The sequence below is a fragment of the Mandrillus leucophaeus genome, unplaced genomic scaffold (assembly GCF_000951045.1).
Source record: "Mandrillus leucophaeus isolate KB7577 unplaced genomic scaffold, Mleu.le_1.0 Scaffold292, whole genome shotgun sequence".
NCBI classification, from domain to species: domain Eukaryota; kingdom Metazoa; phylum Chordata; class Mammalia; order Primates; family Cercopithecidae; genus Mandrillus; species Mandrillus leucophaeus.
This window is the reverse complement of record NW_012103054.1, coordinates 927,238-948,465: the sequence shown is the minus strand read 5'-3', so window position 1 is coordinate 948,465 and position 21,228 is coordinate 927,238. Positions and strand designations below refer to the sequence as shown.

The following is a 21,228-nucleotide window of genomic DNA, read 5'->3' as shown; positions in this document are numbered from 1 at the left end:
GGAGCGACCCAGTGGAAGGTAATTGAATCATGGTGGTGGGCCTTTCTCATGCTGTTCTCGTGATAGTGAATAAGTCTCATGAGATCTGATGGTTTTATAAATGGGAGTTCCCCTGCACACGCTCTCTCTTGCCTGCTGCCATGTAAGACGTGACTTTGCTCTTCCTCTGCCTTCTGCCATGACTGTGAGGCCTCCCCAGCCATGTGGAACTGTGAGTCAATTAAAATATTTTCCTTTATAAATTACCCAGTCTGAGGTATGTCTTTATTAGCAGCATGAAAACAAACTAATACACCTACCAACAAGCTCTTGCTTCCTAACTTAAGAATCCCAGCACATGCTTCCTTCTCAGACCCTTTCCCCTTCATCTGCTCCTTCCCCCCTTCCTAAAAGCACACAGTAACTCACCCATAGCATTCATCAATGCTTTCTCCCCTGTCCTAGCCAGAATCATAAATAAGTGGAATGGAGTTCACCTAGTAAGCTGAAGAACAGCTTACAGTGTTGGAAAAACCCTAAGAAAGAAGAAATAGAATAATTTGAGAAGTACTAGAACAGTTTGTGAAATTAATCAAGAATGCTCCATCCCTGTTGAGAAGGTGGCATAAGTAATTTTTGTATGGGTCCATTCTGCTTATGTAACAGTTTGCTGTTTCCCTTGGAGAAGCCATGATATCTCTATTTCAGTTTTTTTCACTTATAATATACAGTCAACTATTTATAGGGCTGCTTAAGATAAAATGGGAAAATGTTGATTAACAATATTTCCAGATCCTGAAAAGAAAGCTTAGTTTAATCTATTAGAAATCTGAAAGTTACATGTGATGTTAAGACATATCACATACATTAGATTGGATTTATAGAATATTTGTTTCCTTTCATCCTTGACATGGTCTTGGATGTTCTGTTTCTATCTTTACTATGTTTGTATATATGCCTCTTATTAAAAGTATTTAAAATTATTTTGGAAGGGGACAGGTATCAACATAAATAAAGTAAAACTTTTAGATAAAAGCAAATTAGCAGGGGAACAATAGCCATAGAGTGTCACTGTTATAATCATAGTTGCATTATTGGATCTACTTGCCTGAAAGGATTTCGGTTTTGTTATCTTCCTAGAGAAAAAAGAAGTTGAGAAACTATTAACCTTTGATAACCTTTACAATATTTTTTCAAGTGTGCCATGTGCCACCAAGGGAACATTTCCAGGCAGAGCAGAAAATTCATTAGACTTGAGTGTTTCAAATATCTGTATCAAGGACAAGGACAAAACTGCTGTCATAGAGAAAAGGCTGGTGCACTAGGGCACAATAACTTCCATTTTTCTTCATCTGGGTCTAGTGACCCATTCCATAAAAATGCCAACACTGCACTATTTGATCCAGATGAACTGGGGTGATGACATCAAGATAAACGCTGTTTGTTCAGAAAGTCCCATGCACAGCACTGCAAGACTACAATCCTGATAATATTCAGAATCTCACTCAGTAGAGTCAAAAGTGACATCTGGTTTGGATGACATTTGCGGAAATTTTGGCCGAAGTCTTTCTGTTTCCCAAAAGCAAAAACTTTAAATCAATGGGAACAGTAAGTTTAAATTAAGGTACACTATAGTAGTCAGATAATATTAGACTTTTGATTAATGGACTGAACAACAACTATAATTCTGATACCTTTATGTACCAATTTAGCTTTGCAAACTTTTAAAATATACACATAAACCACTGTTTAATTAATTTTTAAAAGACACATTAACCCATTTTATATCACCTCCTCTTGCTCTGTCTCTTCCCTTGGCTTCTGTGTCATGATTTTGTCCTGACTTTCCTCCTGTCTCTCTCTTCTCTGCTTCATGAGCCTCTAGTTTCCTCATGCCCTGGGCCTCTTCTGTTCTCACTCTGTGTTTATCCTAGGTCTTTTCATCTGATTTTATGCTGATGGCTTTTATGTCTACAGACATCTGTACCACTATCCCATGTCTTTCTCCAGAGTCTCCAGTCCTGCACATTCTACTACCTATTTAATAGCTCGATTTGGATACTGCATAGACAACTCAAATCAAACATGCCCCAAACTGAACTCATAATCTTACCTGTTTCTATGCCTGACTCTTAGTTTCAGGGAATTGCATTGCCACCCACCTGATTTCCAAAGACACAAACCTGCTAAGTGAAACCACATTTTCAATCTCTCTTTTGAATTCTGTTGATCCTATGTGTTCACAATCTCTCGGACTCTTTCCTTCCTCCCATCCCTACTGCCTTCACCTTGGATCAGGTTCTCACCCTTCCCACTTGGATGCCAGTAACAGCCTCTTAGCCTTCCCACCTAGGATACCTGCTCAGGTATCCTGCTCCAAACTTTGAATCCCAAACATCTCCCTACATAGCCTCTCTAAAATAGAAATTGGATGGTGCCATTTCCAGCTTAAGCCCTTCAGTAAATCCTCGTTGACTCTGGGATGGTGTGTGTGAGTGTGTATATGAGAGAGAGGAAAGAGGTGGGGAGAAAGAGAGAGAGAGAAGGAGAAGGAGCATAGGCTAGGCTTTGGTGTCACACTCCCTTGATTCAAATCCACACAACCATATGACATCAGTCAGCTCACTGAAACTCTTTAACCTGAGTTTTTTCAATTGTCCAGTGGGGATAACAACTGTATCTAACTCATAGAGGAGTTGTGAGAATAGATTGAGACAAAATATGCTAAGCACTTAGCTCAGTGTCTGGCAAATAGTTAGATGTGGATCATTTTTGGTTATTGTTTCATTACCTGACAAAGTCCAAACTCCTCAGCACTACACATGGTCCCTCTGCTCAACCAGCCTGCACTTACTGCCTCCTGGCTTCACTTTTGCCCTGGCCCTCACACCCTAAGATTCTGCCATGTCCCGTGGTTTCTCCTACCTCTTGCAGTGAGGATGCTGCTGCTCTGTCTGAATTGCCCTGTCTTTTCCCTGACCAATTCCCATTCACCCTTCAGGGCCCTGACAGGCACATCTTTCTCTAGACCATTTTCCCTGACCCACATCCCTGTCTATAGTATGGGCTTGTGCTATGAATTTAAAATGGAGTGCATTCTATGTGTCAGTCCTATGGCAAATGAGAATAAATTGATGTCTGAGAATCCAGGTCTTGTCCTCAGAGAGGATATAGTTTAGAGTGGAAGAGCAAATAGACAGGTGTGTCTCCCAGCTTCATGGAAATATGTAGAAGGGGTCCCTCATTCTGTCTTTAAAGGTCTGAGAAAGCTATCTGGAAGAAATGGAATTTTCAGAATCTTCTGAGTATGCTCATCTTGACATTCATTAATTTGTTGCCCAAAAGGAAACACTCCTAAGAATAAAAGAGGGTGCTATTAATCATTACCCTGGGCAATAAGCATAAACCAGGACCGCCCAGGACAAGAAGCGTGTAACATCCCCCCTACTTATAGTTATATTGTAACGAATATGTCTGCCACCGGTGCTATAAAGTGACGAGTCTCCTATGGGGTGCACTTCCTGACATCGCTTAGTAGACGCTAAGTAGGTGTTTGTGGTTTTAGAGGACAGAGGTGGTACATCTGAAGACAGAAAGCTGAAGAGCGCTGGCAGGTCTCCAGAGCAAGAAGAAGTCTCTATCTTTCTGCCTCAGGGCATAGGAGCATGGTGGCAGGAAGAAAAATGAGAGCGGGAAAATGGGCTTCCTAAACGGCAATAAAGTGAAATCTTCCTGGTGTTGCTGATTTGTCCATGTAAGTCAGCCTACATCACCTGCACAATGTGGTGAGGGCAAAGGAGACGAAGACACACAATGCTTTCTGAGCACCTCATGTTCTTCGCCACTAAGGCCAACAGCAAAGTTGTAATTCTCCAGACAATATCAGGCTTCATCCCATGGCCAGACTTCCCTATCTTTGTAGCACAGGCGGGTATACCTGTGACCCACGACATTCAGCAAAATGAATGGCTTTCTCTTTTTCAGCTGTAGGGAACAGAGAACATTATGACCACACAGGGAGGAAAGCATACCTTCAGAATATGGTTATCTGAACCATCCAATTGGAGTGGCAGCAGAGCAAGAACACCTGAAACACACAGTTAAGTTCAGCCAGTGCTTAACATAAATTGATGCACAGTCAGAACTAAGAGGAGAGTCCTCTCTTCCACACATGCTCTGCATATTTAGTACCCCAAGGGTATGCTAATAAACATCAGATTACAAAGTCCAGAAGAGGATCCTTCGGGCTCTATTTTTGTATTACCAGAACATAGCAGTGAATAGAATGAGCTACATGCAGTTTTCTATTCTATTTACAGCCAAAACTGAATATTTAGAAGCCAGGGGTGACCCGGAGACTGCAATTTACAATGCCTGAAGGGATGCATAAATATAGACAAATGATTCAAATCCTGCAAAGTCCATCACAACACTATGCAATAATCACAGGTTCTTAGAGCTAATACCACCAGCTTAAATGGAGACCCTGCCTCCGAGTAGGTCAAAGCACATGGAAGATCCTTTTTCACACTTTATCTTCTCAGCATCTTTGGGAGCTAGGAAGAGGAAAACATTATAAAATTTAGGGAGATTAAAAAGGATATGAATATATGATATAAAAATCTCCTAAGAAGAAAGAATGCAGGCAGTTGAAATGTTAATTGTCTGCCTTTTTATAACAGAGAAAACCTGCTTTTAAGATGCATACTATTGTACTTCAGAACAATGCACCAGTGGATCTTTGCAAGCTCTATAAATTCCAAGAATTACTAGGGCAAATAGAAATGTAAATTTATCTAGCTATTTCACTGGTGGAATATAACAGGAGCACCAAGCTGGGAATTAGCCGATCTGCATGAGGACCTGTCTCTGAAACTTCTAGTGGAAGCACCTTGTGCTGGGCACCCGTGGGACCCAATTCCCGTATGAGAACAACGCTTTGTACTTCATCACTGGTCTAAGCATCAGATGAAATTGTATATAGAAGGCCATTCATGGAGTACTGCACAAATCTAAAATACTGAGCACTTTTTCCTTTTTGCTTTTCCTTCCTATTTTTAATCCTGGAACTGGAGGGCACTGAACAAATGAACTGAGGAACACAACCCTTCCTTCTAAAATTTGTTCTGGCCATTACCTCTCAGCACACCACAATCTATCAGGCTGACAAGCTCCATGACAACCTGCTAATGTGTAGTTATATCCTGGCATTCCACTAATTGTGCAGACATTAAATACTAGATCTAATTCCAAATAATTGATTTCTTTGGTGTATTTGAGAATGTTCTATGCTGGAAGGCATAGAGCTGTCTTTAAAAAGCAGAAAGTGTGGATAAGAAAATTGTATTCAGTCAAGGGGACAGAAGAATTCTACTGCAAATAATTTCTGGCCACTAGTAAGTTTAAAATACAAAATATTTAAGAAGACAGGCTTAAAATGATGAATATAAACCAAATCCACCTAATATAAATTCCTAAAATAAATAATAAACAGTAAGGAAACTGACACAGGTGGAGTTGTCTGAAAGCACAGCTTGAGACACCGATTTGGGTATATTTGATTTCTTGGAGGAGTGTGCATCAGGAAAGATCTACAAGAGAGCTGGAGAAAAAGACAGAAAAAGGAAAGGGGCCAAGAAGGGCATGACCTGATTCCGAAAGATCTGAAGCATAAACTGCATGTAGAGGTGGGATTTCTCCATGAGAAAAGGGGAGTGGGCTTTTCCATCCCCACATCAGTCTGGTTCCCAAGTCTAGGCTCCTAACCACTACTCTATGTTCAGTCCTTAACACTCACTCTCAACATAATGTGAAACTATTTCCAATGTTATCTAAGAAAAGACTATAGTATAGATAGTCTTTCTTAGAGAAAAGACTATAGTATATTTCCATTTAGATGCCAACCTGCATCATTTTACCATCTTCTGGTACCCACACCCTGATTTCTCTCTAGGAACAATTCTCTCCTCCACCTCATTCTGTCTGGTTCCCATGAAGTGGATTCTACCCTCTACTCTAGAAATGGAGAAATCGACCCCTGCATAAACTAATCAATACATTCACATGTGTTAGTCTCCCCTTCTTAGGCTCTGGAAAGACTCATCCAAATAGACAAAGATATGACATAGCCCACTCATGACACAGAGTGGATTGTTCTTCACTTCTTTCATTTCCTAATTCCCTTCTTCTTTTCCCTCAGTCCACACACCCTGGTATTTGCTCTGAAATCCACGGGTCCAGGTGATCTTTACTGTCATCATCATTATCATCATCATCAGGTGTTTGTAAAAGATAGAAATTCCAGAGTACCCCTAAGTATTTTTCCTGGGAACCACAAGAATATTTAAGGATCATTAAGATCCTAGGAGTCAAAGAGAGCCTACCATTTGAACAAATTTATTGGTTTTTTTTTATTTTTTTATTTACTTTTAAAGATGGGTCTCAGTATGTTGCCCAGACTGATTTTGAAAGCCTGGCCTCAAGTAATGCTCCTCCCTCAGCCTCCCAAACCACCAGTATTGCAGGCTTAAATCACCATGTCCAGCCTGAGCAAATTTCTATATTGTTCTTTTACTGCTGTAATTGTACATATTTTTGTTACTGGTGGGTTTAAAATTGTAAAGTATTTTTTTATGACGTCAGGGCAAAGAATCCATTTCTTCTGTATTTTACAACACAAGACTATTTCAGGTAATAGCCTTTCGCTTTGGCCCAGGGCCTGTGTGCATTTCTCTCTTTGGTCCCTGTTATGAGGAATAGTTTTATAGGTTTGATATGAAATGAAAAGTTTGCTCCTCAAAACTTTCAGCTGCAACAGAACAGATTACAGGGCAGTGTGAGCTACAGAGCTAAGCAGATCCTGCTCTGATTTGGAGAGAGTTGAACAGTTCAGACCAGCCTATGACAGAGACACCTGGTTTACTGATGATAAATCTTTAACGACATTACAAGCACATGATAAATTCATCTCAGGATTATTTGAGAAAGTGACCAGGATTAAAATAAAAAAGTACTTACTCAGAAAGTGTCATGGAGTAAATTTCATGTAAACTTGTATGCTATTCTCTGGACCCACTAAAAATAACCTGGAAAGAGACAAGGACAATTGAGGGTACAGTTTCATATTGACATTAAATGTGGATATTCTTACAAATGATTTACAAACATGTTTTGTTCAGACCCAGAGTATTTCATCTGCTGGCTCACAGAGTTGGGAGGCTACAACTACAAATGCCAAAAAAAAAAAAAAATTAAGAGGGTATTGGGGGAAGGCTTTGCCTCTCTCTCTTCTCAGAGTTTCTGCTCCATACCCTAATTACCTCTGGTCCCAAGCCATGCCAAGGGCCAGGCCTTCTAAAACAACTCCTTTTTGTCCCTTCCTCAGGAGATAATAAAGATGAAAATAAAGCTTTTATTTTATTTCCTCCAGGTTGTTGAACATTCAAACTGGCCTCCCCACAAGTTGAACCCATTCTTACCCGGTTTCAGAAACTCCATTGTGAGTGATGAATGTGCCCCGACAGAAACAGGGTTACGTGCCCTCCTGTGTCTCAGTCTTCCCAAGCAGGAGATGGACCCAGCAAACAGGCTCTTTAGATATGGCTATACTGATCTACTTTTCCTTCATTCTTTTTCCATACTTTAGGCATGCATGTTCCAGGCTTCACATTCACACTTTTTAGCCCAACAGAGGGAACAGTAGGATCTATAGTCTCTGACTCTAGGGTGTGTGTGTGTGTGCGTGTGAGTGTGTGTGTGTTATATTGTATATGTGAAAGTTGAGAAATAACACTCAAAATTGTCCTTCAAGGCAAATGGTACAATTGTTTCTCAATGGTCAGTTAGGAGAGACTGGTAAAGTTTAGTACAGCTTTTTGTTTGTTTGTTTGTTTTTGTTTTGTTTTGTTTTGTTTTTTTAGACAGAGCTTCGCTCTTTCACCCAGGCTGGAGTGCAATGGCGTGATCTTGGCTCACCAGAAACTCCACCTCCCGGGTTCAAGCGATTCTCCCACCTCAGCCTCCCGAGTAGCTAGGAGTACAGGCATGCACCATCACACCCGGCTAATACTGTATTTTTAGTAGACACGGGGTTTCACCATGTTGGTCAGGCTGGTCTCAAACTCCTGACCTCAGATGATTCGCCCTCTTTGGCCCTCAAAGTGCTGGGATTACAGGCGTGAGCCACTGCGCCCAGGAAGTTTAGTATATTCTAAACAAAAAGATACAGAGATATTTGGGGATTCATTTCTGCTATAACAACAGTGATTTGTGTCCACAGTGGTCATAAGAAGTAGAGTTTTGATTACATGTATCCTTCATGCTAATTTGCAGAACAGAAATAGGAAGCAATTATGTGATGGGGGGAGAAACTATTTTTTTTCCTCAGATTATTTTTAGGATAAAAATGTGAATGAAAACAGCATCCTGTACTTCTGATTTTGATGAATTTTGACTGCCCTTCCCCTCAATTAGGACAAATTAGTAGAAGTTTATTCTAATTACCTTCTGTTCATCTCAATTATTTTAAGCATTTCTATTTTAATGTGATTTCTAAATCAGCATGCTTGAGTTTTAATGTAAATATCTTCTCCTAAAAATGCAAGATGCACTACAATGTAGTGAGACTTTAAATAAAGAAAAATGCAGAAATATCCATCCAAATAAATTATCCTTCAAAAAAGAATAGCACATTGTTTAGCCTCAGGAGATTGTTCCAAAAAGTAACTACAGGAAACATTTTCGGAACTCATTTTCCCAGATTTCTTTTGGAGTCCGCTTAAGAGTCAAACCAGAAAAGAAATTTCACTTCTTTGTAGGCAGATCTTACTTTCTGACCCAAAACTGTAATCTTAGCTTGATCTTTTCTATTTCTGTTACACCTGCATGTCCTCTTTTCTTAACTCATTACAGGCCTATGCCACCCCACCTCTCCCGTCAATCACCATATCCTGCCAATTTTACCTCTTAAATATTCATACTATTTATATTAGTTTCCACAGCAATAGCAAAAGTGCCTCATCTCTCCTGGACTGCCATTACCTCCCAATGGGGCTCTCTGCTCTGGTGTTGTCACCCTGAAACTCACCCTCGCTACGCCATCCGAGTACTCCAATCAAAACAGAAACCTGCATGTATTAGTCTCATTAAAATTATTCAGTGGTACCCAGTCACATACCGGCTAAAATTATTAACCCAAGATTCATAAACTTTGCTGGATTGGCCTTCCAGGAGCATCTATAATTCCCTTGAATCTTTATACAAAATTTTGTGTTTGCATTTATGCAAGGAAAGACCCTTCCACCAGTCTCCATGATGGAGGAAAGAATAACAACTGGAAGTTCCCAATCAAAACCATGCTACTTAATGTGTTACAAAGACTCTCAACATTCAGTGCTTCCTCCTAGCCTGGTGGCTTCCATGTAGGCTGAATTCTCTCACGATAACTCAGAGCTACAAGATCAAATGTTCCAATAAACGAGACAGGAGCTACATGGTCTTTCATAAAGCACCTCGGTAGTCACAGGGGGTCAAGTCTGCCATCCTCCATGGGTCAGAGCACCCACAATCACACCCAGATTCAAAAGGAGGGACACAGACTCCACTTCTCAATTGGAAGTGGTTTAAGATTTTGTGAACATATTTCAAAGCTGCCATAGATCGTGAGGGAGACAGGTAGAAACAGAACATTACAAGGGTGCTGTTTTTCCCTCTTGTCAGAGTAAGATGAAACTTCTTTGTGGATAGGCTTGACCTAGAGGGGCTAATAAGGTGATGCTTTTTTCCAGACTTTTGATAAGTTATAGTTATAGACTTTTTGCTTAAGAACTCTTTTCCTCAGGTCCTGTTTTTTTTGTTGTTGTTTTGTTTTTAAGAAATTAAGGTCATTAAGCAGGGTGTAAATGTACCGTATAAATTTATTAAAAGATAATGGGCTGATCAGAGGTATTAAAAAATCCATGCCATATGCAGTAAATTTTTGCTTGATATAAAGTGTCAGGAAATGAGACCAAAATTGCCTTTGAGTTGCAATCAGTGCTGTAGAGAAAAAGCATATTTTGCCTTCCTTACTAAGATGAAGGAGTAATGTTTTCATAAGAAGAAACTGTCAAATGTGTATTAAATAAATGAAGCATAAAACAAGCTTTCCTGCAGTTTCAAGCATGCTTGGATTTTAATAACAAGCATTTATTCCATGAATGAAAAGTTCTATTTGTATCCTAGAAGAAAGGCTCTCCACTCTACGCTGGGTACTTTCAGTTTTTAACATTCTCCAATACAGATGAAGTCAGTGATTTGCTCTGCCATTTCACATCACATTTTGATGTTGGTGTTTATGGGAGAGATAAGAGCCTGGACTAAAGAGGGGAGAGCAATGGGAAAGGATCCTTCCAGTGTTAGTTGGAGAGTGTAAGGGAATGTGGAAACAGATAGACTAGAATTAAGACGGGATGCGGAAGCTAAAGCCCAGTAGTGTGCACTCATCAACATTGTGCCAGTGTCTCAGGGACCTCTCCGTACCAAATTGTGGATTTAGAAAAGGGCAAAGGTCATGTTGGAGGACAAACGAGGTGGGAAACAGGAGGGTTTCAGAGTCCCATCCTGATAATGTTACGAGATCTAATCTATGTTTTATGTAAGAGAAGCTAGGTACCTTTGCTAAGCCCAAACTGGGATTCAGAGACTGACAGTGCTGGTGAGCTGGTGACACCCTGGGACATCTATTTACATGTGTCACTAGGTGTGCAGTTGGCAGTTTTTTTAAGCTAAAGAATTACAGAAGCATTTGGGAAGCTGGGAGAGGAGCAAAGGCAATAAGGGGAACCTCAAGGTGACACGATGGCATCTGCTCCCGTCTGGCCTGAGAGACTGCATGGTGGCCCCTGTGGAGAGCAAGGTGAATTCCAAAAGAGAAAGAGTTGTTTTGACAGAAGACTTTGTGAAGCTCGGGGTATTCGCAGTGTGACTTTAGCACTCAAGCCTAGGACAGGACACACAGCTCTAGGCCTAGGTCCCAGGGCGACCTTCCCCAGAAAGGCCACTCCAGGGCACGAGCAGCGGGGTCTGACCATGGCTGGCAGAGCAGCTACCAGCTGGAGGGGGCTGGCAACAGGCACCATAGCAAGGTGACTTCATGGGCCAGAGGAGAAAAGCACGAGCAGACTTGTTTCTGAGGATATGGTCACATCCCTGGGGACTCTCAGAAAACCAGGAGAATCCAATGGGCAAAACACTGAAGCACTGCTATCACACAGATGGACCCAAAGACCCTTGTCATCTGGCTATTAGTGTTAATGTGACCTCACTTCTCCTCTCAGGCAGGATGAGTTTGCACTGAGATTGCATAAGAAAATGATTAATAATTGAAACATTACCAAGGTCATTATCCTATTATGTAATGTGAATCTAAGGTCGCTTAGAAATTAGAAATGAATGAATCCAATAAGAATTACTGGATAATTAGACTAGGGGCATAATTTTGGAACATAAAAAGAAACCCAAATCTATACTTTAAGCCGAGGTGCCAATCCTTCTCATTCCTCAGAGAGAAATGGACAGGAAATGACTTAAGAAAATAAGCCATCGTATTTCCGCTTTGTATGTCCCCAGACACCTTTGAGGCGATTTCTTCAAAGGAGACAAGATGTGTTCTGCCATTTTTAGGAGTGGAGTGTGGGTGACCCCAGCAGATTGTTTATCATCCACCCACTAAACAGCAGGAAAGATCAGCTCTATCCACCAGGCGAAGCCATCTATTACTTACTGTAGGAACGAGGAAGGGAATTTTGGAACCTTCCATTGTTGTTAGATCCTCCCTTTGCTCATACATAAACACACACACACACACACACACAAACATTTTTGACCACATAAAAGTAACTGAGGGACAAAGCATCTTGGTCACATAACAGAAGACTAAGGCTGAAAAAATCTTTACAGCATCTTATCTATTTACCTCCTGAACCCACTAACATTGTTGATGTAGTCCTTTAGAGGCATCCATGGTTTTCAATTTCATCTCATATAAAGATCAGTGCCAACCACTGAAGATATGGAGGCAGCAATATTCTGAGCCACTTCAGAACCAACAGCTTAATTGAAACATCAAACGGAGGCCCTCACACAATATTTATGGCTATAGTTTGGTTTAATGCCTTATATAATTGGTACTGACATACACAAGATTTCCATCAAGTCTTTATATCCTTTCACAGAGGAGTCTACTATTCTACATATGAAGTAAGCGGCAAAAAGCGTATTCAATCTTATAAAACCTTTTAAACCATAACAGTATGATATGTCATTATGTGTGTGATAAAAACAGAATTATAAATCATGGTACAAAATAGCACAAAATTTGTACCATGATTTATAATTTTGTTTTCTTCCTCATCTTATCCAAAAAGCTGAGGAGTCATAATTCTGCCACCTGCTTTTGGATAACTAGTTGGCCTTATTCCTTTTCTACTAACTCTTTTCTAAACATTTGCATTTGCATTTGTAAATCTAGGAAAACAGAGAGCTTTTTTTATTTTTAAGGAGCAGCTTCCACTTTCATTTTCAGAAGCTCTGAAATCCAGTAAATCTAGTTATGCTTTGCAATATACCCTAGCATATGAGTGCAGAGAACTTTTCAAAATGACCCCAAAACAATGAGCCTATTTCAGAGAGACTTTAGAAATAAAGAAACTACCCAAAAGCCTGTCTCTATCAAGAGCTGTTTTCATCTGTCAGTAACATAATGGAAATGCCAATACATCTTCCTTTAAGAGCTTGAATCTCAAAATGAGGTCTGTTATCTGCCATCTATGGGTATACCACAAACTGTCCCAGAACTCAGTGGCTTCAAACAGCAACCATTTTGTTGGTTCACCGTTCTTAGGGTCAGAAATTCAGACAAAGCTTGACTAAATGGTTGTTCTGCTGGTCTCTTAAATAGGGTGAACAATTTATCTTGTTCGCCTGGGACTTTCCCAGTTTTAGCACTAAAAGTTCAGCATCTGGGGAGACTCATCAGTCTCAAGCAAACTGGGACAGTTGGTCGCCCTGTACCTGGTGTCTTTCATGGGGTGCTGGGCATCTCGTGGTTCAGCTGGAGCTGGGTGATCTAAGACCATCTCACTTGCATACCTGGTAGTTGGTGCTGATTGTCATCTGGGCCACGTATCTCCAACAGGCTTCCTGAAGCAGTAAGAACGGGTGCAATCCTCAGTGCATAAGACCTGTGCTTGCACCACATTTGTTGATGTTGGCTACACCAAGTCACCTGGCCAAGCCAGTCAGTGTAGGAGAGTACCACACAAGGGCATGGACACCAAAGCCACGATTCACTGGGACCATTATTCTTACCATCTAACATAGAGTTGCATTCCATTTAGTTCAGATTTAACAAATCTGAGATCCCCATCTTATTAATGCTGTTACTTTGGGAGTCTGTCCTCTACTGGTAAGTCAAAGAGCCCCTCATTCCTGGAATACAATCCAAGTTAACTATTGTTTCTCAGAAGGAAAAGCAGAAAACCTCTGTTTGTTGCTATTTTCGCTGTTGTTGCCACTTATTACTGTTTAAAAAAATAAAAATTCCAGCAGTTTGGTGCAGTCTAGTGGAAGAAGTAGGAAGTGAAATGCTGCTAAGACATAGATCATTCATTTATTCAATACTTCCTCAGAGTCCATGGGGCGGAGAGTAACCCTTGGTTTACTCAGCACTGCTGTCTCCGGGCACAGGCCTGGGCACTCGGTGGGAAACCTCTTCACTTACACAATTTGTTCAGTTCCCACGCTATCGGAGCCATTTCTCCCATTATACATCTGTCGTTCCAAGATGGATGAGTCAGGAGAAAGCACAGCCTTCTATGATTGGAATCCATTTTTCCCTCCACTTCTGCATCCTGGCCTTCCAAAGAGGACACATTTCTCCCAGCCCAGGAACAGCTTCTATCTTTGCCCCTAGGGTGATCATCTCCTTGCATACCAGAACAATAGTCCTCTCTCATCCCCATAGAACCTCGTGACACCATAAAAAGTAAACACATTATACAAAAATGGTAATTTTTAAAGATAAATTATACAAATGAATGTATCTGTAGTTATTTAGTCACTCTTTTCAAAATTCTCATTTAAGTAATGCTTTCATACTTCAAAGGACAAAGTGTTTAAAAACAGTGTTTTAACCTGAAATATCATTTTATTCCACAATTGAATTCTAGTTGAAAATAATTATATTTTAGCTGCAAGTGTTCTGAGTCATGGGCCAACTAAAGATTTCTGGTTATATAATTGAAAATTATGTGGTTCATCCTTATGCTTACAGACTTGGCTTGACTGAGTCCTGAGGGAAACTGTGCCGTTTCATTGCTGATCAAATTCGCATTGCAAGCCACATGTCCGGAATGCTCACTGTGGCCACTGAAATGAATGGAAATTGTGAGCCATTTTATTTTCTAAGAGGTCAAATTGGCAGTCTCCTTTAGTTTACTGAACCTAAGTTTTAATAGTAAGTAATTTTTTAAATAAATTTATTTATATATATCTTTCAATATAACGTCATTTTTTATTATCCTGATCCCCAAAGATTATACAAGATGCATTAAAACTTGAAATAATGTTGTCTGAAAATGTGAGAAAGTAGGCAAAAATAAGCCAGAGAATTTTTTTTTTTTTTTTTTTTTTTGAACGGAGTCTCCCTCTGTCGCCCAGATTGGACTGCAGTGGCCGGATGCAAGCTCCGCCTCCCAGGTTTACGCCATTCTCTTGCCTCAGCCTCCCGAGTAGCTGGGACTACAGGCGCCCGCCACCTCGCCCGGCTAGTTTTTTGTATTTTTTAGTAGAGAAGGGGTTTCACCGTGTTAGCCAGGATGGTCTCGATCTCCTGACCTCGTGATCCGCCCGTCTCGGCCTCCCAAAGTGCTGGGACCACAGGCTTGAGCCACCGCGCCCAGCCCAGATAATTTTTTTTAATTAAACTCCACCATTTTTTTCATTTACGGCATAGAGAGTCAATATGTGAAACAGAGAATATTAGGAAGATCAGCAGCTCCTTAGAATACTGTAGGAGTCACTCAAGGCTACAAGCATTAAGTACTGTATCTTGGTTTAGAGAAGATGACCAACTACACACTTTGAAAAATGCATTCACAGATGAAAACATAAAGAGTTTCTTGCTGATACTGAATAAAGAATGGTTTTAGTACACTTTACCGTATAGCCTCATTAATTTAAAATTTAACTAAGTTTAGAATATAAAAATTGTTATAAAAAAGTAAATTAGTCTACCATAAGTAAAAAGGAAAGCATATTTATTACCTTATTTAACAGACTTAACATAAAATAGAAAATTGATTTCTACTAAATATTCAGAAAAGTCATGTATTTCTATGGCCTGTAGAATAAAAAATCTTCAGTAAGAACATGTTGCTTCATGATCATATTAATTTTAAAAGGCATCTCATGGATAACAGGTTTGTATTAGTAGCAAAACTCAAAGCCTGATTTGTGATATTGTGAGCAATATTCATAAAGTACATTAATATGTTGAAAGTTACATGGACACAAAGCCACATTAGAACACACTTGCAATGTGTTAACACTTTCAGGGAAACAAAAATAGCAAGAATATTTTGCAAGAAAACAAACAATGTGAAAATAAACAAGTGAGAGATTGTAGGAAATGGAGTCCATACCTAAAGTTTCAAGTCATTAATATTATGTTTAAAGCAAAAGACTGGAAGAACATGCTCAAACTAATAAACTACTCTTTTTCATTTCCTCTAATGAAAAAACAGTGTGACACATTAAAATCTTTTATCTTTAATATATGAGGGAAGCAGTCATCCTTGTTAACTTCAGTACAACACTGCATAATAGTTAACTCCTATTTTGGTGGTGGAGTATGAATTGTAATCCACAAACTCAGTTGTGCATAATACGTCACGATTTAAATTTTCCTTAGAGCCACTTATTTCCAACAGAATACAGAAAAGGTGTTCATAATATAATTTCATCTATACAAAATGGTGTTCATAATAAAATATTATTTAAATCTTTTTAAAAGGTAATTGGCCAATTAAACAAAAATAATAATAGTACAACATGGGGATTTAAAACATGTGTAAAAGTAAAATGTGTGATAACAAAGACATAGACTGGGGGAAGAGAAATGCAGCCATACTCTCAGTAGCTTTTTATAATATATGTGTGGTGACATAATATCACTGGAACATCAACTGTGATCAAAGAAAGATATATGCCATAAACCATTACGATAACAAAGAAACCACTTAAAATGAAGAAACAAGGAGTACCGTTATGCCAAAAAGGATAATAAATGAAATTATGAAAAATATCCAGTTAATCAAAAGGAAGACAAAAAAAAAGGGGAAAGAAAACAACAGGTGAGACAAATAGAAGAGAAAGAGGAAGATTATAGATTTCAACCTAAACACACGAATAATCATATTGAAAGTAAGTGATCTAAATAACACAGTTGAAATGCAAGATGCAAGCATATGTTACCCATAAGAAAACTATTTTAAGCGTAAAGACACAAAGAGTTTAAAAGTAAAAAGATAGAAAAAGTTATAAATACTAGTATTCAGATAACACAAATCCAAATAAAGCTGGAGTGACTACAATAATATCAAGACAAAATAGATGAGAGAGTGAAGAATATTATTAGGGATAATAAAAGTCATTTCATAGCGATAATAAAGTTAATTCATCAAGAACAACAACAACAAAAAAACCCTGAACATGTATGCACCTATTAAGAGAGCTACAGAAACATGATGCAAAAAACTGACAGAATAGCAGGAAGAAATAAACAAATCCAGAATATAGTCATAGATTTCAATACCCCTCTTTCCGTAATTGATACATCAAGGTGATGTAAGATCAATAAGAATATAGGAGATTCGAACAACACTGTCAACCAACTTGACCTAATAAATATTTGTAGAACACTGTACCCAACAGGAATAGAATACACATCCTTTTCAAATACACATGGAACATTTACCAAGATAGACCATATTCTAGGTCATTAAAATGTCACAATAAATTTAAAAGAATTCAAGTCATACCAAGTATATTCTCTGACCACAATGGAATTAAATTGGGAATTAATAACCAAAGGATCTCCAAAAAATTCTCCAAATATTCAGAAACTAATTATACACTTCTATATAATCTATATGTCAAAAAATAAAAGAGAAATTAGAAAATATTTTGAACTGAATGAAAAAAATAACATGATGTATTCTTATATTTGTAGTAGTCTACTAAAGCAATAGTTAGGAAGAGATTTATAGAACTAAACACCTATATTTTTAAAAAGTCACAAATCAGTTATCTCAGTTTCTACCTTAAATAACCAGGAAAGAAGAGCACATTAAATCCAAAGTAAGCGGAAGGATTAAAATAATAAAGACTAAAGAGAAATCAATGAAATATAAAACAGAAAAACGATAGAGAAAAATCAATGAAAACAAAAGTTAGTTCTTTCAACAGATTAACAAAATTGATAAGCCTCTAGCCAGACTTACTAGGAAAAAACAGAAACGATACAAACACGTTAACATTATTAATAATTATGGAAATGCAAAATAAAACCAAAAGAAGATACCACTATACACCTATTATCATGACTAAACTTCAAGACTGACCATAACAAGTCTTGGTGAGGACTTGAAGCAAATGGAACTCAACACTGCTTCCAGGAATAGAAAGTGGTACAGCCACTCCGGAAAACAGTTTGGCAGTTTCTTGAAAGATTAGACATACCTACTACATGATCTAGTTATTCCACTTCTAGGAATTTTCCCAGGAGAAATGAAAGCACATATCCACACAAAGATTAGTACACAAAGTTTATGGCAGCTTTATTTGTAATATCCCAAAATGGGAACAACCCAAACATCCATTAACAGGTGAATGGATAATCAATTGCGGTAAATTCATGCAAATAGAATACTACTCTGCAATTTAAAAATAATGAACAATTGATACATGCTACAGCATGGATGCGTCTCAAAATAGTTATACTGAATGAAAGAAGCCAGACCCCCCAAAACATGTATACTGTATAATTCTATATATATAAAATTGTAGAAAATGCAAACTAATCTACAGTGACAGAAAGCAGATCAGTCATTGCCTGTGGAAGGAAATGAGAAGAGATTACAAAGAGACATAAGGAAACTTTGACAAATAACAGATAGGTCCATTTTCAGTGATGGCTGCATGGAGATACACACAAGTCAAAATCTATCAAATTGTACACTTAAAATATGTGCAATCAATTGTACATCAATTACACAACAATTAAGCTGTTTTTAAAACTCATGGACAAATATGAGTAAAGACATAAATACAGTAAATAAAAAGTTTATTTCTTACCTGTCATTCACACCAGTCAAGACAGGAGATACTAATTCATTTAGGTCTTTGTAGGAACATCAATAAAGGTACAGGAGATCCATCTGAATTTATGTTATTATATGTCTAAAATAACCTGAGATACACTGCATGAGTTTTTTTATAAATTCATTAAGAAAACAAGATTATTGTGTTTCTGACAATTTGCAATAAAACCCAACCTAGAATTTTTCTTGCCCAATATCTTTAACACCATACCTCTGGTAGTTCTAGTTTTGGGATTCATTGTGCACAGTGTAAGTTCTGGTGCACTTTGTCTCATGTTTTACACAATCAAGTAAGAATATATTTGTATGACTTGGGACTTTTCTATTTGCAGTTCAGCTTAAATAAGACTGAGAATTTCTGACTACTTATAACTAACACTTGCAGAAGCAATGCTTACAATTGGTAAAGTGTTCTTTGGGGAACTGCACCCGATAAATGTTACAATCCTAGTTTGTTGCAGCTTCAGTTGTAATTCCTCTCTGAAATTCAGTGGGTGAAAAATGGGAAAAGATCAGGCTGCTAGAGAGAGGGATACAGTAAGGCACATATGATTCTTGGATTTTTATTACAAACAAAATAAAAAATTACATGAGAGAGTTTCTTTATATTATTTCCTGAATTCTGCCCACTTTCCTGGGGAAAAACCTAAATCCCTCTTCCAGTCTTGCAATCTCTTCGTCTGCATAAAGCCTACATCTTCAAAAAATTCCTAGACTGAAGTAATTAAATCAGGTACCATCTTAGCATGCAAAGTCTTTGAATTATATAATACACTGAAGACAGATTCAGGTTTATGTTCTCCAAGTGGCTCATAAAGCATAACCAAGACTAAGTTCTCAGTTGATCAATAAATTGGTGTCTACTATGGTTATGCATATCTTTTTGTGTATATCAACATTTAAAATGTTGTACTGTTATTTATAAATATCCTTTATTTCAAAAAAATTTTCAAAACTGTCACATCAATTATGTGTTTTTATCGATTTGCTTGATCTGCATAAGGGTGTTTTCTGTTTCATATCCATTTGTATGTAGTTATCTCTCTTCGCCTCCAAACTTTGAAACAGAAACAGTGTTGTGGTAAAGAGCCCTAGCCCAGCCTCACCGCACACTAGCCTCAGTCTTGGGCAACATTCCACCTCTTCTGCGTGATTCCTCGAACCATGCATAGGGATGCTTGTTGTTCACAGGGTCGTTGTGAGGATTGATCAAGGTAATTAGATATAGATCTTATCCTTTAGCCCAGCGCATAGTGAGCAGTCAAAAAATAAATAAACAAGAACACTTTTGAACTGCAAAAACATTTAGGGCAGGGCCCACCAAGTAGTTATAATTATCTTATTACATGAATGCATCCTAGCATGAGTGGAATACTTGAAAATTATTATTTAATCAAAATTAATAGTTCTTAAAAAGGCAGAGAAAGTCTAAAAAGAATAGTATAAAATGAAAAGTCTTAGTTTGAATTTCAACTTTAGCACATTAAACAACTAATTCTGGTTGCTTATTTTATTCTAACCAGCCGATTTGTAGTTTGTAAATTGGACATGACCTGTTCATAGTAGATGCTTGGTGAATGCGTACTGAGAGATTACTCAAAGATATTGTCTACAAAAGCATTTTCAATACTTTTATCTGTCTGATAGAATAAGATCCCTTTAGTTTGGGGAAAAACCATAAAATTGAGTGATATTTCTCACTTTATGGGTCATTATTACTCATGTAGTAATATTTCTCATTAATGACAAACAAGTGGAGCAAATGTGGCTCTGCAGGGCAATTGTTGCATTAAAACTTGAACTGAAAATATTTAATGCTCACAAGAATTTTTCTCCATCCCCACCCGTGTCCACTTTGGTAACAGACCCAAGAGAACCCTATATCCACTTACAGAAAACCAGTGCTGAAAAGTTCCACACAGCTGACCACTAAAACTATCTTGAATTTTACTTTTTTCCCAAGCAAAATGCCGTTGTCTGTAATGTTCATAGTCCTTTAAAGATTATTTTGTTCATTTCACAGGTCTCCTGTTATGGCTGGAGGTCTCTTTGCTGTGGATCGGAAATGGTTTTGGGAATTGGGTGGCTATGATCCAGGTTTAGAAATCTGGGGCGGAGAACAGTATGAAATCTCTTTTAAGGTAAGCTCCAAGACCCTCTTCACACTATGTCTACAGAATTTTGACAATTCTGATAGAATATCAGCATGTTGCTTTGTGACCTATGTTCTGGGATGACTTAATAATGATAATAGACACGTCACCTTCCCAAGTGAGCTCTTGTAGTTTCTTTCTTTTCTGGTTTTTGTTTTTATTTTTCTTGATATATAATCATCATACATATTTGTGGGGTACATGTGAAATTTTGATACATGTATACAGTGCATAATGATCAAATCAGGGTAACTGGGATATCCATCACCTCAAACATTCATCTTTTCTTTGTGTTGGAAATATTACAATTCTTCTCCTCTAGCTATCTTGAAATATACAATAAATTATTGTTAACTATAATCTCCCTACTTGTGTAAGGCCATTTTTGCATTGCTATAAAGAAATATCTGAGACTGGGTAATTTACAAAGAACAGAAGTTTAATTGGCTCACAGTTCTGCAGGCTACACAAGAAGGTGGTGCTGGCATCTGCTTCTGGTAAGGGCCTCAGGAAGCTTTTAATCATTGTGGAAGGCAACAGGAAGCCAGCATGTCACATGGTGAAAGCAAAAGCAAGAGACACAGGGGTGAGCTGCTACACACTTTTAAACAACCAGATCTCACGAGAACTCACTCACCAGCAAGGGGATGGCGCTAAACCTAATTCATGAGGAATCC

At 38.3% G+C, this 21,228-nt stretch overlaps 1 protein-coding gene across 2 annotated transcripts in view; it reads left to right on the top strand.

Moving 5' to 3' along the window:
* GALNTL6 (polypeptide N-acetylgalactosaminyltransferase-like 6) overlaps window positions 1-21,228 on the top strand; it is a 1,310,737-nt gene that overhangs the window by 1,121,261 nt on the left and 168,248 nt on the right. For both annotated transcript variants that reach the window (XM_011986093.1, XM_011986094.1), the window contains one exon: window positions 20,422-20,539. In XM_011986093.1, the coding sequence (XP_011841483.1) occupies window positions 20,422-20,539 (118 nt within the window). The remainder of the gene's footprint in view (window positions 1-20,421; window positions 20,540-21,228) is intronic.